Raw genomic sequence first — 27,904 nt, forward strand, 5'->3', positions numbered from 1 at the left:
CCAAAGGAGCTGCTCTTCCATCTCAGTCCACCTGCCCCACAAAATCCTGGGCAGAGTCTTTGGTTCCTTCATGAATAAATCATTTTAGAGAGCAGTATTTCCTTTTAATTTAAAATTAAACCATTCACTAAGCGGGGGGGCGGGGGGGAGGAGGGGGAAGAGCAAGAGAAGAGTCTGGAAAATCACAAGTATCTGACTTGTGCAGAGGTCAGGGAACCTGTGACTCAGTCACACACCCAAACGTACCCACGCTGCACAGGATCACAGCACTGGGGTCTGTCCCCTCCCAGACCCAGCAAGTTTGGGAGCTGGGGAAGTCGGCAAATGCCGACGGGATCCAGACCAGCTTGAACAGCTCGACCTCTCACCTCCTCTTCTCCCAGCCAGGTTTTCCTTAACAAACCCAGATCTCTTATCCGAGGGGATAAAGGGCATTTCTGGGGTGGCGAAAGCGCAGGCATGGGAAAGAGCGTGCGCTGCCTCTCCACCCTCCGGCAGGCTGAGAGCTGAGAAACATTAGCTGTCATGAACCACAATCAAATCAGGTTTGAAATATTTAGCAGTGGCTTGGAAAATGTGGCGGTGCAGCTCTGACAGGCGAGATGTGCAGACACCCATTTTCCATTATAATGGAAATATCAAGCCTGTTCTGAATATGTATAACCTAGAAAAATGTATTGATTTTTCATTCGGCATTAAAAAAATGAAATACCCTGCAGCTGTCAAAAGCCTTTTGTTAAAAGCTCATCTTTCCTGGAATGAGGTTTACCAGAAACAAGTTTTAATTGTACACAGGGTCTCTCCTTTGGAACAAAAAGAATCTGTGATGAGCCCTTTTTCAGGATAAGTAGCCAAAAAAGCCCACAGAAAGACAGAGGCCTGAGCCCTGGCTGCCGGCAGCACACCACGGCTGTCGGGGAGGTGAGGGCTGGCTGAGCCAGGCTCAGCACCACCCGACCCACAGCTATAAACCTGACCCACAGCTATAAACCTGACCCACAGCTTTAAACCTGACCCACAGCCCAAGTGCTGTCACTGGTTAAACCTGACCCACAGCCCTACTGGTGTCACTGGATAAACCTGACCCACAGCCCAAGTGCTGTCAGTGGTGTCAACCCCGGCCCTGTGTAGAGAGGTTCGGGTCCATGTGCAGGAGGAGGAGGAAGAGGAGGAGGAGGAGGAGGGAGGTCCACAGTGGATCGATGCCCTCCTGCATCCTGGAAGCACAGGATGAGCTCAGCTGCCCCGAGCTGTGCCAGGGTCACCGTGCAGGGCCTGGTGCAGCTGGCTCAGGGAGGGTCACCAGGAGGCACAGGGAGGCTCAGGGAGGGTCACCAGGAGGCTCAGGGAGGCTCAGGGAGGGTCACCAGGAGGCACAGGGAGGGTCAGGAAGGGTCACCAGGAGGCACAGGGAGGGTCAGGAAGGGTCACCAGGAGGCTCAGGGAGGCTCAGGGAGGGTCACCAGGAGGCTCAGGGAGGGTCAGGAAGGGTCACCAGGAGGCACAGGGAGGGTCAGGAAGGGTCACCAGGAGGCACAGGGAGGGCAGTCCCAGCTCACAGCACGCCCTGGGCCCAGCACACTCTGCTGTGCTCACAGAGCAGAGATGGAGCCCAGATGGGGGCTGACCTCAGCTCCCACTCAGGATGCATGCATGGGCTGCAACTCCATCTGTGCCAGCTCCTAACGGGATTGCTCTGCATCAGCTTGTTCATTCCTACTGCTTCCTGAGAGGAAAGGCAGGACTCCCAGCAGCGCAAAGGCAGCACCGAGGAAGGTCACCAGAGGAATGCCACAGAGCTCCATCCGGGATGCAAAGCTGGTGGATGAGTCCCACCTGACAAAGGGCTGCAGGAAGACAATAAAATACTACGTGAACCTTGGTTTAATGAACTTATTTCCCAGACAAGTCAGTCCAGAGCATGGACAGAGCATCTCTGCTGCTCTCACTGACAAACACTAACTGCTGACTGTGGCGTGCTCAGCTGACACGGACATCAGAGAGTCACAGAATTATTTTGGCTTGGGAGGGACCTTCCAGACCATCTTGTTCCAAACCCCTGACATAAGCAGGGACACCTTCCACCTGACCAGGCTACTCCAAGCCCATCAAGCCTGGCCTTGAACACACCAGGGATGGAGCGTGCAGAGCCAAGAACCCTTCCCTGGGAGAACATCCCCATTCCGCGCTCCCTGGCCACAAGGCCGTCCATGTTTTTTGCAAACTGGGCTACATTTTAAGCCAGTGAAACCCAACAGGGACTTACCCCCTTTAATTTCAGTAGGACTAGAAAGCTTGCTGTTATTTTCACACATGAAACATAAAAAAAAGGCAAATTCCTTGAGCATGTTTGTAGTGGAGCGTGATGTGATTGTGTTGTCATTTATGGGAAATAATCGCAAGCCCATCTCTCCCTTTCCCCCCATTTTCCAGTCCAAATAACCATGAAAAATTACACTTCAATGTCAGGAGGACAACAAAGGAGGGGCTTTCTCCTGCGGCTTGACGGCTTTTCAGCCTCCCCTTTCTTGGACAAAAACTACCTTCAATTCTGTTTCATTTTAAATGTGATCTAACAAATGCATCTTGACAAGTTCCTTTCTCTTTTTCTTTTAAACAGTATTTTGCACAGTTTAACCTAGCTCCAAACTGGAATCAGCTGGAAAGGAGATGCATGCAAAAACACAAACACAGATCAAACAGCAAAACAAAAGAGGCCATCTCCAGCTCCAGGTCTGCAGGGAGAGGACAGAGCAGTCCCCACACAGAGGCCTGCAGGACAATGGGACCCGCAGGAGGAAGAGGATGGAGGAGCTGGATGGCAGAGGTGACAAGGCAGGAGCACAGGAAAGGAGCCTGGGGGACGGGTGCCCAGCCCCACTTGGTGATGGAAGGCAACCCAGCCTTCTGCTAAACACACCTGGGGGAGCTACTCGAGCAGACAAGGGCAGCCTTTGTAGAACCGTGGAACCGTTTGGGTTGGAAAAGCCCTCCAAGATCCCTGAGTCCCACTGCTCCTCCAGCACTGTCAGGCTTCCACTGACCCACATCCCCAGCTACCCATCCACATGGTTTTAAATCCTGCCAGAGATGGCAACTCGACCGCTGCCCTGGACAGACTGTGCCAGGGCTGGACAGCCCTCTCCAAGAAGGAATGTTCCCAACACACGACCTAAACCTCCCCTGGCACAACTTGAGGCCATCTCCCCTTATCCTTCACATGTTCCCTGGGAGAAGAGCACTGCAGGCCCTCGCCAGACTGTGCCAGAAGAGCAAGATGTGCTTTCTGCTCACTGGAAATACAGGCTCACTTCAGAAAAGCTGTGGAGATCCACCAACAAACCGGTGCTGATGCCAAGCTGAAGTTAATAGCCAACTTTAGCAACTTTGCAGCAAGGTACATCTTGAGAACACTGTAACTATAACAAAAATGAGCTATAATTAATTCATGCTTAGCCTTAGGGGCTGAATATGCACAGGAGAGCTCCCAACAACCTTAACCCATCATCCTCACAAACCACACTTAAATGAAACACTAAAATGTCCTCTTTCTGTTTAGTTTTTTTTTTTTTTTGAAATATACAACTCCTACTCTGTTCTCCCTCTCCATGGTATTGCTCCAAGGAAAAGTTAATTAATGTCTTGCTGACCCTCTTTCTCCCCCTCCCCAACTGTTTCCCAATCTCAGCATGTCTGGAGCTCTTTTAAGCAGAACTGCAGGGGCTGGGAGCAGCCAGGGAGCCCAGCACAGCCCTGCCGACCCTGGACTCCTTTTCCTTTTACTTCAAACCAACAGATGGGTTTCTTTTCAAGGAAACTATACCTTCATTCTTATTTCTTCTGCATCATCACAAAACCCCTTCCCCTGTAATGCCCATGTCTCCTGACACACACTGGGGAAGGATCTTCCACCCGTCATCAGATCTCAGCTAGCAATGGAGAATGGCGGCTCCAGCTCCCAAGTGAAACAGAGGATCAAGAAAAAGGGAAGAGCACAGAGCAGCTCCCAATGAGACACGTGATGGTACCAATGGCTCTCAAGCTGCCAGCCTGTGGCCAAGCAGCGAGGCAGCTCCAGGTGGGCCATGCCAGGGAGGACAGAACCTTTGAGTTCTGGGATGGTGCCTGGGCTCTGCAGTGCCTGGGCCTGCCCTGGGATGGTGCCTGGGCTCTGCAGTGCCCGAGCCTGGCCTAGGATGTGCCTGGGCTCTGCAGTGCCCGAGCCTGGCCTAGGATGTGCCTGGGCTCTGCAGTGCCCGGGCCTGGCCTGGGATGGTGCCTGGGCTCTGCAGTGACCGAGCCTGGCCTGGGATGGTGCCTGGGCTCTGCAGTGCCCGGGCCTGCCCTGGGATGGTGCCTGGGCTCTGCAGTGCCCGAGCCTGGCCTAGGATGTGCCTGGGCTCTGCAGTCCCTGGGCCTGCCCTAGGATGTGCCTGGGCTCTGCAGTGCCCGAGCCTGGCCTGGGATGGTGCCTGGGCTCTGCAGTGCCCGAGCCTGGCCTGGGATGGTGCCTGGGCTCTGCAGTCCCTGGGCCTGCCCTAGGATGTGCCTGGGCTCTGCAGTGCCCGAGCCTGGCCTAGGATGTGCCTGGGCTCTGCAGTCCCTGGGCCTGCCCTAGGATGTGCCTGGGCTCTGCAGTGCCCGGGCCTGGCCTAGGATGTGCCTGGGCTCTGCAGTCCCTGGGCCTGCCCTAGGATGTGCCTGGGCTCTGCAGTGCCCGGGCCTGGCCTAGGATGTGCCTGGGCTCTGCAGTCCCTGGGCCTGCCCTAGGATGTGCCTGGGCTCTGCAGTGCCCGAGCCTGGCCTAGGATGTGCCTGGGCTCTGCAGTCCCTGGGCCTGCCCTAGGATGTGCCTGGGCTCTGCAGTGCCCGAGCCTGGCCTAGGATGTGCCTGGGCTCTGCAGTCCCTGGGCCTGGCCTGGGATGGTGCCTGGGCTCTGCAGTGCCCGGGCCTGGCCTAGGATGTGCCTGGGCTCTGCAGTCCCTGGGCCTGGCCTGGGATGTGCCTGGGCTCTGCAGTGCCCGAGCTGGCTCCTTCCCGCTAACAAGGGCACGTCAGGCGCTCTGGGGACTGGATGCACTCCTGGAAGCTGGAGCAGGGCGCATGCACAGGTGGTGGCTCCAGCAGAGGCCTGTGATAGGAATTTATTTCCCTCAATTACGGGCGTCTGTCCCCGGCCCAGTTCATCAGCGCGGCAGAGGCAGTCAATGAAAGCCCTAACAGGCTAATCAGATGCACAGCGACTTCCTGCAGCCGCCGGCTGCTCCCAGAATCGCTGACAGCTCCAGCATGGGGCTTTCCATCCAGTGCTGCCCCTCCCTGCCCCTGTGCTCTGTCCATGGCCAGGCCTGAGGTGGTTCCCTGCTGGTCTGAGGCGCTGCCCTGGGCTGCACACGTGTGTGGAGGGGCAGGCAATGGAGCACCTCTCCAAATGTTTCATCTCCATGCCCACAGGAATCCCTCCTTGCTCCCAAGGATGAGTTACAGATCCTCAGATTAAGTTTTTAGGGTTTTTTTTGAGTTTGATATAAAATATTTGTTCCCTTCAGCTCAAAACCGTTCTGAAATAACCAGTGAATGCCCTGAGCAGAGAGAGAAGGGTCTAAATACCACCCTCACACAGCAAATATAAAACAAAAATGCCAGAGAAAAATCACTGCTGAGTTCCCTTCGGGTGTCCTCAGAAAAGCAGCACCTCTGCTTTTGGAAACCTCTGTTCAAAGTGCCAGGCTGCACGGGGCAGGTGCCCAGGACAGGGCGATGTTCCTGCTCTCCGGGATGCCTCTGGGCTGTGGCCATTTGGCTTTCCATAAGCAAACACCCCCTCCCGTCCCTGCCCGTGCAGAGGGAGCCCCAGGAGGGGCTGTGCACTCCGTGCTGAGCCCCCAGCCCGGCACACACCAGCCCTGCCCAGCAGCCCCCGGAGCCGCGGGAAGGCACAGGGACCCTCCCTGCAGCCTGCCCAGAGAGCATCGATCCAACACGCACTTGGTGCCTTCAAAGTTGTTTATGATCAATATGCAAATTGCCCACGGCATTGATCTGGTATTAATTTTCAATTAGGGAATCCACAAGGGGTCTCCCAGGGTCAATATCCAACAATCCAAGGTAACTCCACTGTGGAGCCTGTGGGACTGATGCTGCCCAGGGCCTGGGGCTGCTCCTGCACCTCCTGTCCCGATGCCACAGCGGCAGCGGTGCTGGCACTCGGGGCAAGCCCCAGGCAAGTGGATTTAGGCAGCAGCCTTCAACCCACACGCTGTGTTACCTGTGTCAGCATGGTTACAGTACTGGCGGTGTGGGAGAGCCCAGTGCAGGGCTGTGCCCAGCAGCATCTGCGGTCAGGGACGGGTCGAGGGGCTCCAGCAGCTTCCCAGGGACACAGCAAGAACCCAAATGCCGCCTTACACCACGGAACACAAGTTACAGAAACCTGTGCATCTCTAAAAACGTATAAGAAGCATGAAAGGTGCCCATGTGTTGCACAAAGGTTACAAAAAGTGAAAGTAATAACTGAAAGTGCCTTGAAAATCTAAAGAAGCATGCCCCTTCCCAGCTCTGAGACCTGTCCCACCAGCCACCCTCCCAGCTCCCTCGCCCTGGGAGGCCCAGAGTGAGCTGGCTGCTGCTCCAAGGCCCATGCTGGCCCTGGGAAGGGACGTCCCCTCCACAGCAGAGAGATGATGTCCCCTTTGTGCAGGGGAGGTGATGGTGATGTCCCCTCCACAGCAGAGGTGATGATGTCCCCTTGTGCAGGGGAGGCGATGTCCCCTGTGCACCAGCCGGCCTGTGCCACCCACGGCTCCACCACTCACTGTGCTAACCAGCACATTAGCTACCCAGGCTAATTGGTTTATGGATAACATTAATTACCATGTTGCTCATTAATGGATGAAATCTTTATTGGTTCCATTGATCAGCGGGACTTGTTAGCCGGCCTCCTAACCAATGGCGGATGTAACAAGCTCTCTTATTGGCATATCAATTAATGCAATCAATTTCTGGCCAGCGGCTGCCATTCGCTTCCCTGCTTGTTAGACTGGGGGAGACAGAGTCATGTCAAGTAAGCATTTATTTAAAGGGTTTCTAATTCCTCTTGAGCTGACTTCCCAGCAGGCTTTCTGCCACACAAGGGTTTTCTGCCTCCAGAGACCTTCCCCTTTCCTCCCCTGCAGAATCAGATCTATGACAGTCCCTGCAAACTGAATCATTTCTGTGAAAATATTTATCCAGTCTGGCGAGTAGGAACAGCCGCAGCCAGAGGTATGGGACTGACGAGTCAGACTGTGCAACTATCCCAATTTAACGCACTGGGGAGATTGGCAGGAGCACAAACCTGCTCCCCAAGACAGATGGGCTCACCAGCCATGCTGCAAAGCCTTCCTGCACATGGACTGATGCTAATTCCAGGGTCAGTTTCCCGAATTAGCATAACTTTGTTAGGGAACAACAAGCCCTGGATCCTTCTGCCCTATCCCACGTCCCAGAGCAAACGCAGACCGTGTCACATGAGGCTGCAGCCACATCCCAGGCGGTGCTTGCAGCCACTTCCCCTGCTCAGCCGGAAAAGGAGAGCAGGATCACACTGCTCATGGGAGGAATTAGCTGCAAAACCCCAGGAGAAATGCCACGGACCTCTGTGAGCCTGGCAGCCTTGGCAGAGCAGCGCTGCCTTGCCGAGCAGGGTGGCACAGACAGCACGGAGCTGGTCGTGGTGTGACAGACCCAGAGACCCCAGCCATTCCCCCACGAGCAACACGGGGCTTGCAGGCACAGTTTGCTCACAAAGAGCTCCGATCCCATCCTGCTGGCAGGAGGCCCCACGCACCCACAGCAATCCCTCCTGGCCTGATCCCCACTCCGCATCTTCACCCAGGTCACCGTGAGGGAAGGATCTTCCCCACCAAACACAATAATAAATCAAACTTTATCAGAGCAGAACTGTGAATCTGTGAAGACTCCAATAATTTCTAGCCATGGGAATAACACCACAAAAGTACTTTTTAAACTAATTACTCAGATTCTGAAGTGCTGCCCTAATGAGCCTTCCTTCTGCCCAGAACTTGCTAAGAGAAAAAAAAATCTACCTTCAGTACAGTAATTACTGCTTTCCCCTTCAAACTTCTAACTGGAGATCAATGCTGCATTTTAAGACTCATTGATTTACAATTAGCCTGGCTTTCCTGCTAAAGTGTTTTTAAAGCAGAGTTTACTTTTATTTTATTTTGAAATCTCAAAGATCTGGTTCTTAGATTTTACATCCTCATGAGAGGTGTGCTGGGAGCTCATAGGTAGGCAGGCACACATCGGAACAAGAAAAGAAAACAGGCTTTGTTATGCTGAGATTAGAAATAAGAGACTGAAATATTTAAGGGATAAACATGAAAAAAGAAGAAGGAGGAAAAGAAACAAAGCTAGAGGAAGGGAAGAAAAAGCGGAAAAATAAGAAATGTAATTGCAAGGAGACACAAAAATAAAGTGCAGGCTAAGGGAGAGCCACTGCTCGGTGGCTGGGAGCTCTTGGTGCTCTGCTCTCAGCAGCATCCTCAGGAAGGCAGCCGCAGCAGAAGAGCAGCAGCAGCAGCAGCAGCAGCAGCAGAGCAGCAGCAGCCGCAGCAGCAGAGCAGCAGCAGCAGCAGCAGCAGCAGCAGCAGCAGCAGAGCAGCAGCAGCAGCAGAGCAGCAGCAGCAGCAGCAGCAGAGCAGCAGCAGAGCAGCAGCAGCAGCAGAGCAGCAGCAGCCGCAGCAGCAGCAGCAGTGCAGCAGCAGCAGCAGTGCAGCAGCAGCAGCAGCAGCAGCAGAGCAGCAGCAGCAGCAGCAGCAGCAGCAGCAGAGCAGCAGCAGAGCAGCAGAGCAGCAGCAGCAGCAGCAGAGCAGCAGCAGCAGCAGCAGCAGAGCAGCAGAGCAGCAGCAGCCGCAGCAGCAGCAGCAGTGCAGCAGCAGCAGCAGCAGCAGCAGCAGCAGCAGCAGCAGCAGCAGCAGAGCAGCAGAGCAGCAGCAGCAGCAGTGCAGCAGCAGAGCAGCAGCAGCAGCAGCAGCAGCAGCAGTGCAGCAGCAGCAGCAGAGCAGCAGAGCAGCAGCAGCAGCAGCAGCAGCAGCAGCAGCAGCAGAGCAGCAGCAGCAGCAGAGCAGCAGCAGCAGCAGCAGCAGTGCAGCAGCAGAGCAGCAGCAGCAGCAGCAGCAGCAGTGCAGCAGCAGCAGCAGCAGCAGCAGCACAGCTCTGTGCGCTGTGCACAACAAAGCCCTGGCTGCAGCGGTGCGTGCGCAGCCGGCTGCGAGCACCCTGTCCCGAGAGGAGAGCAGAGCTCAGCAAGCCAGGCCATGAACGACTCCTTGCTGACTGCTCCAAACACTTCTCTCCACGCCATAGAGATAACAGCCTCACACACACATCTGCCTGCTCTCCCCTGCCGCCCCAGCATCACCTGTCCGGCACCCCCTGCCCTGCGCTGCCGGCGTGGAGCAGCTGGACGCTGGCACCCACAGAGGCTGCGGGGTCTCCACACCTTGGAGATGCTGCAGACCCAGCAGAGACAGCTCTGGCCGGCCTGTCTCTGAGCAGGGCCTGGGCCCAGAGGCCTCCAGAGGCTCTGCCAAGCTCAGCTGCTCCAGGAGGCTATGACCATTCCCAGAGTTTGTATCGCTGCTTGGTTCTCACTCATTTTTGTGTCATTTCTGCTGGAAATGAGCTGCATTGGACAAGCCAGTTCAGCCTTTGCCTCCTGCTTCTCCCTTAGGAGAGAACTTAGGAAAGTCTTCCAGGATTAGCCAGAGTAGAGACCCAAGTGGAGACAGCCAGAGGAAGCAAAGGGCACCACTGGCCAGGCTTTCAGTTGTGGGGCCACCACAGCCTGCCCTTCGCCTGTGCTCTCACAGGTTTTAGTCTTTATCACTGCGGGGTCCCTGGTGCCAGTGGCAGATGATGATCCTGGAGTGATGAAAGCAAAGCAAGAAAAGAGGGAAGCATCTCTCCTTTTTGTGTTGCATTTTAGAGAAAGCTGCTTAGCCCCATTTCAAAGACTAATATGAAAAAAGTGCAATTAAATCCTTGAAAAACTGACAGATCAGCAAAACAAAACCACCCGGAGGAGAGCACGATTGAGCCTCATTAAGGAAGAGTTCAGTCTGTTTTTAAAACCTTTCTTAACATTTAGCTGGTACCACTCAGCAGCCGCCACTCCCAACGCGCCTGGTGCAATTAGTGTCAGAACGGAAAGGAAAAAATCAGCCTAGGAAACAGGAATTAAAGCACCAGATCCAGGCAAGGAAAAAGGTTTGGCTGTAGTGAAGCCACCCAAATCTGGCCCCCTCCTCGGGCTCTGTGGCGGCTCCATGAGCTCTCACACACACACACACAGAGAGCAGAGCAGGCGCTGGGGCACACCCTGCTGTCCCTGTGCCCCCCCTGCCTGTCCCCAAATGCTGCATGGCAGCCACAGCCCCGCGAGGGCAGCTTTGCAACGCACGGACAGTAAATGACACCGACCCAACAGCGATCACAGCCCCTGCCCTGGACAACGAGGAAAGGGAGGCACGGGCACCAATGCTGGACAATGCGGAAAGGGAGGCACGGGCACCAATGCTGGACAACGAGGAAAGGGAGGCACGGGCACCAATGCTGGACAATGCGGAAAGGGAGGCACGGGCACCAATGCTGGACAACGAGGAAAGGGAGGCACGGGCACCAATGCTGGACAATGCGGAAAGGGAGGCACGGGCACCAATGCTGGACAACGAGGAAAGGGAGGCACGGGCACCAATGCTGGACAACGAGGAAAGGGAGGCACGGGCACCAATGCTGCGCCGTGCTGGGCAGAGCCGGGCAGGCGGAGCGCATGGTGCCCGCTGACCCCACACTGCATCCCAAACTGCATCTCAAACTGCACCCCACACAGCAGCCCCACACTGCACCCACACTGCATCCCAAACTGCACCCCACACAGCAGCCCCACACTGCAGCCACACTGCAGCCCCACACTGCACCCACACTGCTCCCCACACAGCAGCCCCACACTGCACCCACACTGCTCCCCACACAGCAGCCCCACACTGCAGCCACACTGCAGCCCCAAGCTGCACCCCACACACGCCAGAGCTGCTCTCCTGCAGGGGGGTGGGGATGAAGCACATGGGAGATAGCAAAGATGGCAGAGAGATGAAGCCATTTTATTAAATCAGGCAAATTCTAATTTATTCTGGGGAGATGGAGGAGAGAAAATGGATTCATTCTCAGCATGCACACTCCGTATCATCTGATCCAATCCTCACTGCCTCGCCAGAGGGGGAGGGGGCCTCGGCCGGCTGCAGTGCTCCCACAGTCACAGAAACACATTCAAAAACAGGATGATTCTCCTTTTGGATTGTACAGCAGTCACGGGGAAAAGGCTTTCCCTGGGGTGTGAGGTGCCATGCCCTGCTGTCAGCCGTGCCCGGGTTTGGGGGTTTGCCCCTGGGGATGGGGCAGCACGAGCTCCAGGGCCAGCACAGCACGTGCACCGTGCAGGCAAAGGAGGCAGACATACATGTGGGAGGAACATCCTGCAGGGATCCTGCACACTGCCATTTCTGTGTTCTCCCCAGCGTGCACCCTCACAGCCGGCAGGGTAAGCACCAGCACTCTTCAGCAGTAAGAGATGCTGGAATTGAAGCGCCGTGTTGGCAGCACTGAGGAGGTTGGTGGGACCTCAGGTACCCCCAGGCACCAGTGCAGAGCACCACCACAACAGCACTGGTGCACGTGAGCACGGGCACCTCGGGCTGCCCATGGCACAGGCAGCACAGGGCTCCCACAGGTGCCAGCAGCACGCAGGGGCTGAGCTCCTCTGTGGCTCCAGACAGTGCTTGGGAGCCACAGAGGAGGCTGGCTGCATCTGAGAAGCCCAGCAGATGCAGCCAGGCTGGACACCAGGAGTGAGGGCAGCCCTTGTGGTGGCATGGCTCAGGTTATCTGAAATGCCACGGGCTGCCAGGTTAGGACAGGCAGGTGGGGACACCCTGTGCAGAGATGTTTGCAAGGGGAGTTGATTTCCAAGCTCTGTGCTTGCTGGCTAAGTGTGATGGGCACAGCTGCCTGACATGCAGAAGCCAAAGAAACTCCTGCTCTAGAAAAGAAATGTCACTGAACAGCACTGCACAGTTTTGGAACAGGGGCCGAGTGAAAATGCAGAGGTTTGATTAAACAGCACTGAAGAACAGCAGCAGGGCTCCTGCTGAGAGGACAGCCGTCTCTGGGATGATGGGCCAGCCATCCCACCCGAGGAACAGACACCTGCAGCCCCTCGCTGCCCACACAGGGCACAAGGGCACTCTGGGATGGACGTGGGCAATGCCGGGGCCCCCGGACACAGGCCAAGGAGAGAAGCTGCTGCAAAAGCTCCATGGGCACCAAGGTACTGCCCACTTCAGAATTAACTAGAGGAAAATGACAACACCACAGAATTAATCACCACTGGCCCAATAAGTCCAGAAAAACAAACAAGACCTTGGGTGAATAAGAAGAATGCCAACCCTGGCCAGGGCAGAATGCCTTGGGCCTCACTGTCCTGCACAGCAATCATCCTAGTCATGCTTGCAATGATTAAATGAACTTTTTCTACAACATCCTTCTGAAAATACTCCCCTGCAGGAGCCCCCCTCCCTAAAACCATCAGCACTCATCCCAGCTCAGACTGGGGCCTGGGGGGAACAGCTTTGCAGGAGGGAGAAGGCCAAGAGCCTGGGGAGAGGGGCCAAGGTGCAGCACCTGGAGCACAAATTACAAACATGAGAAATTCCTGTTTTGCATCCAACTCCAGCAGGGGCAGTGAAGCTGATTTTATGACTTATTTATTTATTTCGTCTTTGATGAACAGAAGGTTAATATAAGAACAACTCCTTGGCAAACCTTTAAGGGTAATTCAAGCGACACTGATGTGAATCAATGTTCCCTTTGTGAATGCATTACTTGGCAGAAACTGGCTTTTTGTAACCCCCTTAAACCTAGCTGGCAAAACAAAAAGAGAAAAAAAAACGTCCTTCAAACAAAAGGATGAGGTGAAAATAAAGAGAGAGTCGACTGCACTTTATTCTCTTTCACAGAAGCAAATGGATTTGGTGCTTTTTATACATTAATCAATCAATATCACTGACTGTACATCAGCGGCGCAGCCAAGTTATGAATGACCTTTCTGGCAAAGAGGACACTTTTAATGCTCATAAGACTGCTCATAGCTTAGCAACTTTCCGAATTTATGCCTGCATGATTGCCCCTGGCAGAAAGGCGCCCGTGAGCTGCCTGTGACAGGGCTCGTCCTTGCCAGGTGGTGCTGCAGGAAGGGAAGGGGCTGCAGGAAGGGAAGGGGCTGCTGCAGGATGGGAAGGGGCTGCAGGAAGGGAAGGGGCTGCAGGAAGGGAAGGGGCTGCAGGATGGGAAGGGGCTGCAGGCCGGGCTGCTGCAGGATGGGAAGGGGCTGCAGGATGGGAAGGGGCTGCAGGAAGGGAAGGGGCTGCAGGATGGGAAGGGGCTGCAGGCCGGGCTGCTGCAGGAAGGGAAGGGGCTGCAGGATGGGAAGGGGCTGCAGGCCAGGGCTGCTGCAGGAAGGGAAGGGGCTGCAGGATGGGAAGGGGCTGCAGGCCAGGGCTGCTGCCCTCCACGGCACCTCCTGGCAGGTCCCTTGGAGCAGCAGGAGACCAGCAGGCCCTGACCCAGCACAAACACAGCACGAGGGCCCCTCCACGCCACACACCCACACAGGAGCCAGCAGTGGGTGCTGGGGAAGGCAGACGTGGCTGCCCAAGTGAGTGCAACGGCCGGCGCTGAGCAGGGCTGGCAAAGGCCAAATTAATCCCATTGTTTGGCCACAAAGGAGGCAGCAAAGTAGCAGTGGAGGCCAAGGAACAATCCCAAATGCTCAGCCCTAATTCAACCTTCATCACCATGCAGAGGGGATGGAAAAGGCCAGAATGCTCCAGCTTAACTGGTAACCAGAGAAGGTGCAGCAGCGCAGAGATGGGCAGCCACATCAGCTGTGCCCCTGGTGCCCCAACCCTAAACCCTGGGGAGGGATGGGGCACGCAGGGCCCCACACACACCATCCAGAGCAACACTGAGATGGAGGGGTTTGGGCCCCAGGCTGGGGCACACAGTGGGGATGTCTGGGGTGCAGACATCCCCGTGGGGAGAGGGCAGCACGTCCCTGCAGACCAGCACAAACCTGCCCCTGACACACTGACAGGGGACAACACCTGTGCAGGACAGAACCAAAACCCCAAACCACTGCTATCTATTTAATGAAGCGACCACACACGAATGAAAAGCCTGAAAAGGGGTAGGAGGAAGTACAGAGAAGGAGGGGGCTCAGGCTCTTGGAGCTGAAGGTGGCCTTCACAGGAGCATCCAAGCGAAGGTTCAGCAGAGTCAGACCAACACTGCTTCTCTCACTCACCACTCTCAGAAGGACTGACACAGAAAAGGTAGAAAAATGCAAATTGGAAGCAAATATGGATAATAATTTCTCATACAGCTCCCAATTAACCTTTGGAACTTGTGGCCTCAAGAAATCACTGAGGTCAAAACAAAATAAGTGGCAAAGGCATTGAGATGTGCAACTCAGAAAAGCAAACTGAGTACTGGGACAAGAGAGAAACCCTCTTGCTTAAGGGCATGAACTGAATTTTAGTAGGAACAAGGATGAGACCTCAGTTTGGGTAGGTTACTATTTGTTTATGGGCCCCCAGATTTCCCTCTGAGGCAGTCAGAGCAGGCAGGACACTGGTGCTGACAGGCACGTTATTAGCCAATCTTAGAGTTTTAGTGGAAAAATAAATGCATGTGGTGGCTCCCTCCCAGGCAGCTCTGAGGACGTTAATGTCATCAGCAGAGGATCAATAGGCCGTGCAGGAGGGACAGGAGCAAGTGCATTTCAGAAGCACAGGCAGACACAAGACAGAGCAGGGACACAGCAGAGCGGCCCAAGGTGCACACACAGCAGCGGCAATGCTGGCGTGGGCCAGGCCAGGGGGCACTGCCAGCCTGAGCCAGCTGCTGCAGACCCTTGTTTCACAACCACCCCACTGAAAATGTATGGAATCTCATTCTGCCTATGGCTCGTACAGAAAAAAAGGAATCCAATTCAGAACCCAAGCTGTATATCTCTTGCAATTGAATCCACAACCTACAGATTAGAGGTGGAGGAGAGCACTCCCTATTCTCACAATGCCCCCTCTGAATAGAGATCTCAACTTTCTCATTTTGGGCAGTGTGTTGGCTTTGCATGGTGAGGTTTGGGTAGCAGACCATCAGACATGTGCTCCTGCAGCAGAGTGAACTATGGCAGAGCCACGGCAGGGACAAGGCAGAACAGCCAGGAAAGGAGTGATGCCCTGCACGGACATTCCCTGGAGAGGAGAGGTGCAAGGACATCTCTCACTTGTTACAGGGCTGAGCATGACCCTGCAGGCTTGTATCAGCTGTGATAAACAAATGATCTTTCACTCAGGACAGCGAAGCCTGCAGCTCCAAATGGGCATGTTTGGTGGCAGCAGGCTTCCAGCCCACCTTCCAAACAGGCACACCAGCGTGCTGCTCCAGGCTGCCCTGCTCCACTGCTCACCAACCAGTCAAACACCCCTGCTGCCCCTCAACACAGAGCCTGTGCCCAGCTCAACCCGAGTGACCTGTCCTGTCTGCCCCCGTCCCCGCCAGGGGGGCACTGGGCACCCAGCAGGGAACGAGGCCCTGAGGGACCACAGGGCTCTGCGCTGAACCTCCAGCCCCTCCCAGCGCAGTCAGCAGTGGGACGGGAGGAGAGACTCCGCACTAATGCACCAACAGCAGCACAGCAGCCAGGCAGCTCTATCAGCTCATTAACCTGCCAACGCAGGAGGAGGCATGCTTGCTCCAGACAGATTTAATCTGAAGCCCAGCACCACAGCAAGGGAGAAAACAGAAGCACAGCAATGGCTACAAGAGTCAGACCTGTGGGAAGGTGCTGGATAGGAGCTGCTGCAAGAGTCTGAGAGAGAAACATCATAAATCAGGGCTAAAAGTGGAGGAACAGTTGCTGGAGAACATGTCTAAGGTCTCGGAGGGTTTCTTTCTCTTCGTGGCACCAGCAGAAGATCAAAGCAGGGGTTTGGTCACACACAGCCCCTGAGCAGGGGCGAGGAGTCTGGGACAGAAGCAGCACAGCCACACTGATGGGACCTTCACCAGGAGGCCAGCCTGCCACCAGTGTGAGTCCCATGTCACTCACATGGACATTCACCTGCTCCAACACACCTGGGCACCATGCTGCAGTACCTGCAAGGTCTTCAAAGCTTTACTGGTTCACCCCTCACAGGGAGAGACCTTCAGTCCTTAACCCACACCAGGGAACAGCCCCCTCCGAGTCCTCAGGAGAACAGTTCCTATTCTAAATTGCACAGGAGAAAGGGGAAAAGAGAAACAGGGAAGAGAAGCAGAAGGTGCAGCGGGCTCCATGCCCTGGGCACTGGCAGCAGAGCTTCAGGGACAGAGTTCCAAGAGACTGGGATGCCACTCTTGAGCCCCAAGGGAAACACAGCTCAGGGAGACTCTTGAGAGCTGGGCTTCAACACAGAGAAAAAAGCAGAGAGGAGGGACTGGGAGCCTCACAGTGTTGTACTGCAGCATCTGGTGATGCTTCCTCCTTTACTTGTCCTAAGTGGAAAGCGCTTTAAGATGCAGTCGAACAAGAAAAACATCCTAGAACAAGTCAGCTGTCAGAGCTTCCTCTCTTTCTGCCTAATGAAAGCCATGAGCAGCCCAGGACAAGTGGAGGAGGAGCAGGATGGAGTCTGTGGGATTCCTGCCACGGCCGGGTGCTGCTGCCCTGTCATTCCCCAGATGCTGCAGCCCTTGGGCAGCTGCTGCTACAGCCCCCCTCGACCAGGGGCACAGGAAAAGAGGCACAACCAACTTTAATAAAAACAAAGTTAAAATGATTAAACCTTCATATCCTTTCGAGATTATCTCTGCTGCTGCTTGGTCAGAGCAGAGCTAAGGCACAAATGCTCTTGACTTTAAACTCAAAACCAACCCTAAAAATTAAAAAAAAAAAAAACAAAACCAAAGGAAATCTCCTTCTGCCAGATATTAAAGAGAACCAACTTTATCCCTGCACTCTGTGGACCCAGACCCCAACCCAACTGGAAAAGGACAGAGAGATGCTGCTGGGATGGGAATGGGGCTCTCCAAAATGTAGGTGGGAGAAAGGATGCAAGGAGGGAACAGATAGAAATGATGTTACAGGACAATGCCAGGAAAGACCCCTAAAGGTTCCTCAAACTGCTGGACTCTCCTCATGTCCTCAGGCATTCTGAAGGAGCCAACCTGACCCACGGCTGCTGGAAACACTTTTGCTGGGTTTCAATGACCATTAAAGCAAACTGAAACTAAAGCAGAACCAAAAGCTTCCCCTGTCTCTCTGCCTGACCATGGAGGAGAGGCTCTGTCATCTGCCCAGACTTGGGATGGCCCTCAGTGGAGAGACCTTGCCAGAAATACTGCGACTCTGTTAGGAACTTCCTGAAAGGTAAAAGGTCCTGAAGCCATTCAATCCATTAAAAAATGAAAAAAATTCCAAGGTTCAGCAGAACAACAAAGGGGAAGGCAACAAACTGTGCTCTAAGTGAACACGTGCGACACAAGGTCTTGGAAAACAAGAGATAATCCTGCATGTGGGGGCAGCTGGTGGGGTTGGCAGGGAGGAAAGGGAACTGCGAGTTCAGTCAGCCCAAGACACTCATGGCCCGGGGCTGTGTGCCCCTGCTGCTGGGCCACGTGCGCTCCTGCCCAGGTGAACCTGTCCCAAAGCAGGACAGCCCTCCTCTGGCTCCCTGAGCCTCAGGGGGTGACGGGAAGGGATTTCCCCCGGACAAGCTGCTGCCCGGCCCCAGCACCCCCGAACCGCGGCTGCTCCCCAGCTCCGGCCCTGCACGCACCATGGCCGGCTGCATTTACACTCTGGAAACAGAGCTGAGCAGGGGCTACGGACCCCTGCCCTCGGGGCTTACAGAGCACACCCTGGGAAAAGGCAGCACCAAGGTTTGGAGAGGGAGAGGCAAAAAGCCCAGGAGCTACAGATGAAGCTGGGCAGCACTTGGTGCTTGCACACAGAGCTCAGGCTGCAACCTGGGCTGGCAGATTATTCAATGTGTCAAACAAGGACAAGCCTGGAAGTCACTTCCCCAGCCCTCTGCACAGATTTCAGCCGTGTAACTGTGGCATCATGAGCAGGGCCAGAGCTGCAGAGTGGTTTTGACTGGCAGATGCTGCAGCATGGGCTCCGTGTGCTCTTCTCCTGCAGGCACCATACAGGTTATCTGCTTGGTAAGTTTTTAATTGCTCTGTGAAATCAAGTCCCATGAAAAACTGGAGAGAGACTACAAAGCAAACTGGTGATTTCTTTCCAAAACCCTCCATTACCTCCATCAGAAGTTGGAGACCGACAGGTGTCATTAAGAATGACCACACTGTCTCTAATGGAGACCACGTGGAGGACATCAGATCCCACTAAATTTATTTTAAGCAGGGAGAAATGTGATTTATCACTACCAACTTTCACTTCACAAGTTCTACTGGAAGTAGAGAGTCTGCTGTCATGAAAAATCCACCCCAAAGGCACATCTCACACCCCTGCTGTAACAAACTCCACGAGTAATTGCTCCATGCTTGACGATGATGAAGGAATCCGTGACTCAGTGCACGGAGGTGCAGCTGTCTGCAGGTGACACAGGCAGAGTCAGGCTGCTGTGATCTGAGGTTGGGAACCACCGGTTTTAAACCACGTGGGGTTTTCTCATCTGAATACTGCTTTGGCTATCCTGTGGCTCTGTTTACACACTTGGTTTCATTAAAGATTCACATCCCGACTGCAGCCTGCAGCTCCCAGCCCTGCCAAAGGCCGAACACCGGCACTCGAGGGAGGTGTGGGCACACAGGGCAGCTCTGCCCGTGGGGCAGAGGCAGGGGGAGCAGGGCTCTGAGCGTGCCCCCTCCCCAGGAGCCAGCAGCTTTCCGGGGCGCTCAGAGCAGAGCTTGGCAGTGAAGGTGCTCCCCAAAATAGCCGTAACCCCGTCCGGAGCAGACGGCCCTGGGCACACCCTGGGCACGCTGCCCGAGCTGCAGAGAGGGGCGTGCTGCTCCGTGCCTTCTGGGATGAAGGAAACACTTCCAAAGTCAGAACGAAAATTCGATGCAGGTTGTTTCACATTTGTTCCTGTCATTATCTAATGAGCTGTAAGTGCATTCATCCAACATCTTGAGAACATTTTGGTTTTTATTATGGCCACTCTTTCTTTACTTTTTTCTTCTCTAAACCCCCATCATTAAAAATCAATTAGCTTATGGGTAACATTACACAGATGCTGCTGCAGCAAGGGGCTGACATCTGCAGTGGCAGCAGCTCAGACACCACAGCCAGAGATGTTCAAAAATGCCCGGAGAGGACAAAACCCCCTTCCCTGAAGCTGTGCTCTCTCTGATCAACAAGCCGGCTGAACTTCCAGCGCTCCCCCATCTCCTGCGTAATGAGCACACTTCTCAAAGCACAAAGAAAAGTTTAATTGTCTTTAATTACCCAGTTCAGGGAGGACTGGGTTTCCTGCCTGATGTCCGTATAATTTCCCTGCCAACAACTTCATCATCCCTTTAGTGGCAGCGGAGCGCAGATCCCAATGCTCTTCCCCAAAAGCCACCCGGTTTTTGGAGAGGGCCGAGGGGTGGCACAGGCAGGGACAAAGGTCCCCGTGTCCCTGGAGCGCTGCTCAGGCTGCCTGGCTGCTGCAGGGTGGGAGGGAGCGAGCTGCAACTAATGTGCAATCAAGAACCATCACAATTACAAATGTAAATGAACAGGCAATTGGCACTGACCTTTGCAGATTGTTAGAGGACTAATTAAGGTGTGATCAGAGCTCTTCCAACAGATTGAGATGCATCTACACAAGCAAATATCTACTCACTATCTCCAGACAGCACTGCTCTCTCCTACATGCTGCAGGCAGCAGCGAGTAGGTACACACAGAGTAGGTGCACACAGAGTAGGTGCATACAGAGTAGTACAGACAGAGCAGTACACACAGAGCAACACACACAGAGCAGGCACACACAGAGCAGCACACACAGAGAACAGCATACACAGAGTAGGCACACACAGAGCACATACACACAGAGCAGCACACACAGAGCAGCACACACAGAGAACAGCACACACAGAGTAGTTACACACAGAGCAGCACACACAGAGCAGCACACACAGAGAACAGCACACACAGAGCAGCACACACAGAGCAGCACACACAGAGAACAGCACACACAGAGCAGGCACACACAGAACAGCACACACAGAGTAGATACACACAGAGCAGCACACACAGAGCAGCACACACAGAGCAGCACACACAGAGAACAGCACACACAGAGCAGCACACACAGAGCAGCACACACAGAGAACAGCACACACAGAGCAACACACACAGAGCAGCACACACAGAGCAGCACACACAGAGCAGCACACACAGAGTAGATACACACAGAGCAGCACACACAGAGCAGCACACACAGAGCAGCACACACAGAGTAGTTACACACAGAGCAACACACACAGAGAACAGCACACACAGAGCAGGCACACACAGAGCAGCACACACAGAGCAGCACACACAGAGAACAGCACACACAGAGCAGGCACACACAGAACAGCACACACAGAGTAGATACACACAGAGCAGCACACACAGAGCAGCACACACAGAGAACAGCACACACAGAGTAGTTACACACAGAGCAGCACACACAGAGCAGCACACACAGAGAACAGCACACACAGAGTAGTTACACACAGAGCAGCACACACAGAGTAGATACACACAGAGCAGCACATACAGAGTAGATACACACAGAGCAGCACACACAGAGCAGCACACACAGAGAACAGCACACACAGAGTAGTTACACACAGAGCAGCACACACAGAGCAGCACAGACAGAGAACAGCACACACAGAGTAGTTACACACAGAGCAGCACACACAGAGCAGCACACACAGAGCAGCACACACAGAGCAGGCACACACAGAGCAGCACACACAGAGCAGCACACACAGAGAACAGCACACACAGAGTAGATACACACAGAGCAACACACACAGAGCAGCACACACAGAGCAGCACACACAGAGCAGCACACACAGAGTAGTTACACACAGAGCAGCACACACAGAGAACAGCACACACAGAGCAGCACACACAGAGTAGATACACACAGAGCAGCACACACAGAGCAGCACACACAGAGAACAGCACACACAGAGTAGTTACACACAGAGCAGCACACACAGAGCAGCACACACAGAGAACAGCACACACAGAGTAGTTACACACAGAGCAGCACACACAGAGCAGCACACACAGAGAACAGCACACACAGAGTAGTTACACACAGAGCAGCACACACAGAGTAGATACACACAGAGCAGCACATACAGAGTAGATACACACAGAGCAGCACACACAGAGCAGCACACACAGAGAACAGCACACACAGAGTAGTTACACACAGAGCAGCACACACAGAGAACAGCACACACAGAGAACAGCACACACAGAGTAGTTACACACAGAGCAGCACACACAGAGTAGTTACACACAGAGCAGCACACACAGAGCAGCACACACAGCGTTCAGCCCCAGCAGCAGCACTCAGCACAGCAATGGGACGGAGCAGGAGGGCAATGGGCAATGAGGTGACTCCACTGCAGCACATGAGGCCACACCTGGACAGAACACACCTCTGCACCTGGACTGCAGCACAGCAACAACAGCCACTGTCCCCTCGTGCCCCAGCAGAGACTGGCACAGACCAGCACAGCACCACGGACAAGTACCTGTATCCAACACCACAGAGACGCCCTGCCAAAAGGCAGTGGGAAAAGTCCAGCCAGAGGTCAGGAAACAGCAATGAACACCTTGGTGGGGACTGATGGGGACACAGGAGAGACCCTGCCAGAGAGCAGGAGGAGACACGGGGCACAGACTGACACACCTGGGGGATGCAATGGGATCACAGTGAGTGCAGATGGGAGCACCCCTTCTTTCCCTTGGGGTTACAGCAGCTTCTCATCCACACCTGACCCCCATCCCTGCAGGGATGCCTGGCCCAGCACACCACTGAGGCGCCCCGCTTCAACCAGCTGAACCATGGGCTCCAGGAGTGCTTGAAATTAAGTACCTCAGCTTAAAGTGACTTGCAAAACAGACCCAAGATACCCCCTTTGCCTTCTGCAGCCTTATTCTTGCTTGTATTCATAACCTTTGAAATACAATATGATCAAGAAATTGTGTCTTGTTTGCTGTCAGTTTTTGTTGAAGAACCAACAAGCTTAAAGGAAATCAAAATATTTGTAAATCGAGCTTTCCTTTCAGTGACTTGTCAGGACTTTTACTTCAAAAATAATAGCTTTTTTAAAATGGTCACCAAAGGTTTTCCGTCCCAGCCAGTCAGCTCCTGCCCTCCCAGTACCTGCCATGTCCTAATCTGGGCGGCCGGACAGCAAAGATAAGGTTTGTACAGTAAAAGACAAGGCAAACAGAAATTTCTAGAGTAAACAAGGTTTTCAAGGTTGTTCTGTCTATCACAAAGGGCACGGATGGTTTCCCCTCTCTGCTCATTTTGCATCTCAGCGGCTCAGAACGCAGAGCCATGCCCAAAGAGCCCTTTGGAGCTGGGGATGCTTTCCCGGGCACGGGCGGCTGTCCCCGCTGTCCCCCGGGCTGGTGGCAGTGCCACGCTCCTGCTGTCACCGTGACCTTTGGGGAGCGTGCTCCCTGCTCTCACTCTGCCGGGCCACCAGGGTCACAGACTGGGCACCTGCTTCCCCAAGACTGAATTTAACTCTTGATGAAACATCTCCTGTCACACTCTTGGGGTGTTCTGGGTTTATTTCAGATCCTCATTACTCACAGACATAACGGCAATGAGACCCAGATGGGAATTCAAGGGACATTCTGAAAACCCACATGCTCTCCCTCAGCTGCTGTCCCTTCTCAAGCCTCTCAGCCAAGATCACCCTCTGTGTCTCCATGAGCATTCACTGCAGAATGCCAGTTCCCCAGAGTGGCTGTTTGTAGGATTTACCCATTTTCACAGCAGCCATAAAGCAATGTCCTGCTTGGAGCTATGAGGCTTGTGAAGGGTTTTGCTCCAGCACCACTGTGCCTTGACAGCACACAAACCAGCTGACCCAGGATGATTCTCCTCCTCCCTCCAAGAGGGCTTCAGGAGACCTGGGTTTTTCAGAACATTAAAAACGTCTCAATCCATTACATGACTAAACAGAGTACAATCTCTACTCCATCCAGCCTAGCTGCTCCTTTTGGGCACACTAACTCCTGCTGGATTCGCAGCTGCAATCCCAGCCCTATGATCTGTGTGAGCAAATGTTTCACACAAGCCCTTCACTGTAGAGGGGACATGGAAAGCAGACGTGGCAAACTCACATGTCCTGCCCACCCCTTTTGGCCAGCTCCTCCTCCCAGTCCAGAGCGGCTGCAGTACCAGAAATCAGTGCCAAGCTGGCACAGCTTATGCTGGTGCTCAGGGCATCACTTGACTCATTGCAAAACATCTACTGGTGCGCCGTTTGCGGAGTTGTCAGATATGACAGTATCTTTAGATACTCATACAGTATTCCAGGGTTTAAGACACCGACCTGAACCAACACACACACTTCAACCTCGCAAACCCCACCTCAGGCAGGGGGGATTCCTGGAATGTGTTACTGACAATGACTGTTATGATAATTACTGATAAGCTGTCAGCCCCCAGCAGGGAGCAGAGGCAGGACCATGGCCCCGTTTGTCCCCGAGCAGCACAGAGGGTCAGAGCCCCTCGCCCAGCAGCAAAGCAGCAGCACTCACCAGCCTCGGCAGCCGGGCACTTGCGGATGGTGAAGATCTGCCCCAGGTCCTCCTCCTCCTCAGGAAGGCCCTTCTGGAGGCGCTGCAGCTTCCGCAGGCTTTCGCTGCGCTGGTGCTTCATGGAGCGCACGTGCTGGATCAGGTTCAGCTTGGCCTTGGTGGAGTAGTTACAGAGCACACAGTGGTAGTAGCAGCTTTCCCCTTCCACCCCGCTCTCATGGTGCTGCAGATGCTGTGGAGAGCAGAGAGAGGGATGTCAGTGACCTTCATCACCCCCAGCCTCCTGGGTTAGCCCACTGTAAATCGCTAAAAGCCACCTGGGAATTAGTTAAGGAACCACATTTTGACACAGAACCACTGGGACAACGCCTGTTTGTTCCAAGGTATTACACCATCTCCTGCTGAAGAGCATGAAAACCAAAATGCACGGAAATGGGCACAAAGCACAGATGGACACAGCCAACACCATCTCCCTCAGCGAGGGAAAGCACCAGACCCAGCAGTACCAGCTGCTCACAACCCACTCAGGGCTCATTCCTTCACACTCACACCTTGTCCTGGGAGGACATCCAACTGCAGAACAAACTCAACATTAAATTTGGTAAATTCTCATGGAAAACTAGGAAGAGTAAAACCAAAGCAACACTATCCACTAGATAAAGAGGTCCTGGACACAGTGTTTGGAAGCAGGGTGCCGAGCCACCCTGTCCATCGTCCAACTCTCTGCTCTCTGGCATCCAGGATTTACTCCCTCGGATGGGGAAAGAAGCAGCAGCTTGGCCTGTAAAATGGCTGTGATCTTGGCTGAAAAGCCAATGGTGAGCCCACAGCCAGGTACCACCCGGAAAAACCCTGTCCCCTCCCTGGCTGTGCGGTCACAGCCAGCACAGCCCATGCTGGATTATCATACCACAATTATCTGGCAACAGCCATCAATCCCCTGGTACACAGGTCCATGCCTCTGGGGAAGCAAGCAGCCATTTCCTGCCATGGATCCCACAGACCCATGGACATTCTTTCTTGGAAGCAGAGGGTAGAATTCACCCTGCACAGCCACACTGGCTGAGAAAAAAATGAATACCAAGGTGAAACAACACGAGATCCCTCCATGAAGGCCTTTGGTGTTTCCACAGCTGAACTGTTAGGTGTGTTATTGCACACCTAACAGTTCAGCTGTGCAATACTGCCTGCTAGCTCCCTCCATCCAGCCCCAAGACCTCCCTAAGTCTTTGTGTCATCTCATGGAGCTCTTTCCTCAGCACACACTTGGCCCGAGGCACAAGTACAGCGATTTGGACAGGATCTTGAGGTTTGTCAATCAAGAATATTGCCTACGTGCAGGCAGGACCTTCTGGTAAAAAATTCTGATGCTTATTATCTCAGTTACAGCTGAGATAAGATTAAAGACACATATTACCCAGCGCTGCGTGCCGTGCTCACATGGAGGAAGGAGAGCCCTCTGAGTCTAGGAATGATTAAAAATAGGATATGAGCTGATGCTGAGGCTTCTCATTGGAAGAGCAAGGAAAGAGAATAAATGTATTCTAGATCTGGCTAATTAGACGAGCCTCTTTTGGGATCACGATGTATTTAATTAAATTCACTGTAATATTTGAAGAATCCACGAGGGCACTAATCCCACTGGTGCCCTCAAAAGATTTTTTGCTCTTTTCCCTTATAAGAACTTCTTCCTCATCTCATTTCTATTGTTTGCATGCGTTACCCTCTTCCTGAGCCAGAAGAAGACGAATGGCTTAAGGCACGAAAGGTCAGCGAGCCTGCCACGGGAGCGGCGTGCCCGCCGCAGGCAGCGCAGCCTCGCCAACCTGGCTGTGCTGTGCCCACTGCCACAGCCTCCTGCTCATCCTGCTGCCAGCCTGGCTGTGCTGTGCCCACTGCCACAGCCTCCTGCTCATCCTGCTGCCAGCCTGGCTGTGCTGTGCCCACTGCCACAGCCTCCTGCTCATCCTGCTGCCAGCCTGGCTGTGCTGTGCCCACTGCCACAGCCTCCTGCTCATCCTGCTGCCAGCCTGGCTGTGCTGTGCCCACTGCCACAGCCTCCTGCTCATCCTGCTGCCAGCCTGGCTGTGCTGTGCCCACTGCCACAGCCTCCTGCTCATCCTGCTGCCAGCCTGGCTGTGCTGTGCCCACTGCCACAGCCTCCTGCTCATCCTGCTGCCAGCCTGGCTGTGCTGTGCCCACTGCCACAGCCTCCTGCTCATCCTGCTGCCAGCCTGGCTGTGCTGTGCCCACTGCCACAGCCTCCTGCTCATCCTGCTGCCAGCCTGGCTGTGCTGTGCCCACTGCCACAGCCTCCTGCTCATCCAGCTGCCAGCCTGGCTGTGCTGTGCCCACTGCCACAGCCTCCTGCTCATCCAGCTGCCAGCCTGGCTGTGCTGTGCCCACTGCCACAGCCTCCTGCTCATCCTGCTGCCAGCCTGGCTGTGCTGTGCCCACTGCCACAGCCTCCTGCTCATCCTGCTGCCAGCCTGGCTCTGCTGTGCCCACTGCCACAGCCTCCTGCTCATCCTGCTGCCAGCCTGGCTGTGCTGTGCCCACCACAGCCTTCCCCTGCCCCGAGCCTACAGCCTACCCCTGCCACAGCCTCCTGACCCCATCCTGCTGCCAGCCTGGCTCTGGCTCCAGGAGCCACACCAGCCCCGTCCATCCCCAGGAGCCACCCCAGCCCCGTCCAGCCTCAGGAGCCACCCCAGCCCCGTCCATCCCCAGGAGCCACACCAGCCCCAGCCTCCCATCCCACAAACCCCGTGCTGAGCTCGGGAAGTGCCCACGGGCTCAGCAGCAGCTTCTGCGCCGAGCCAGAGAAAACCCCCAGTGAGCAATTAGAGAAAAATCCGGTCACGGGTTCAAGGAAATATTAAGGACATGGTCTCTGTGGAACCAGAGGCACAGTCTGCACTGCTCTCATTTAAACGGGGGCTTTAGGAAAACATTTGTTTTAAACAGTTTAGTAAGTGTGTCTTGTTTCATGCTCCTGTCTTGCTTTCTCTCAAGCACCTCTTGTGCTGGCTCAGCCTCACCTGCGCGTGGTGCAGGAGGAGCCACAGGCTGAGGGTGCCCCAAGCCCAGCCTGGGCACATGCACCTGGTTCAACCCACCCTGCCGGGGAGGAAAGGAGCAGCCCAGAGAAAGCAGACACGAGGGCCGAGCCAGTCCGAGCCACGAGCTGCTGAGGCCATGAAATGCTGTCCAAGTACGTGTAGTTATTGCCCATCACACTGTTAAACTTCCCCCTTGTGAGAATTTATCCGTATCACAGGAAACAAATTCAAAATACTAAACCAGAACCTTGTTAGAAGACAAATCAACTCGAAAATCAAAAGAATATATTGTTCCAAGGAAAACCAACCAACTTCTGTCAGAAAACATCGATTTCTGTGAGTCTGAGGGGGTGTTCCCCCCTCCCTCTCCACAATAGGAAACTTCCAACATCTGGTTCTTCACGCATGGCATGCAAAATATTGATCAGGGTGAGTCAAAGCTACACTTTAAATCAGAAACAGAGAGAGGAACGCTCTGATGGAAACCATACGGCTCAGGAGTGCAGCTCCCGGGGGACAGGGGCGTTCCTGTCCTGCACCGAGGATGGCCCCAGCACCTGTCCCCAAACACACACACACCCCCCAAACCAGCCCGTGCTCCCAGGCTCAGCACAGCCCGGGCCGGCCCAGGGGCCTCATCTCCCTGCTCTGCCCCAGCTCGGTGCCAGCCGCCCCTCGGTGTGCCCCTGCCCTGCCCTGGCCCCGCGGCGTGGCAGGGGTGGCACTGCCCCGGTGCCAGTGCCCTGGTGGCACTGCCCCACTGGCACTGCCCCGGTGCCACTGCTCTGATGGCACTGTTCCACTGGCACTGCTCCACTGGCACTGCCCCGGTGCCACTGCTCTGATGGCACTGCTCTGATGGCACTGCCCACTGGCACTGCTCCACTGGCACTGCCCCGGTGCCACTGCTCTGATGGCACTGCCCACTG

The 27,904-nt window shown here is 54.6% G+C and overlaps 1 protein-coding gene across 1 annotated transcript in view; it reads right to left on the reverse strand.

The window, feature by feature from the left end:
- The window catches only part of ZFHX3 (zinc finger homeobox 3), a 130,064-nt gene that overhangs the window by 34,063 nt on the left and 68,097 nt on the right, over positions 1-27,904 (reverse strand). The window contains exon 4 of the mRNA XM_054296153.1: positions 23,914-24,145. Within this exon, the coding sequence (XP_054152128.1) occupies positions 23,914-24,145 (232 nt within the window). The remainder of the gene's footprint in view (positions 1-23,913; positions 24,146-27,904) is intronic.

This window comes from Melozone crissalis, unplaced genomic scaffold (genome assembly GCF_028551555.1).
Source record: "Melozone crissalis strain CALT ecotype California unplaced genomic scaffold, PUWL_Pcris_2 ptg000007l_1, whole genome shotgun sequence".
Classification (NCBI taxonomy): domain Eukaryota; kingdom Metazoa; phylum Chordata; class Aves; order Passeriformes; family Passerellidae; genus Melozone; species Melozone crissalis.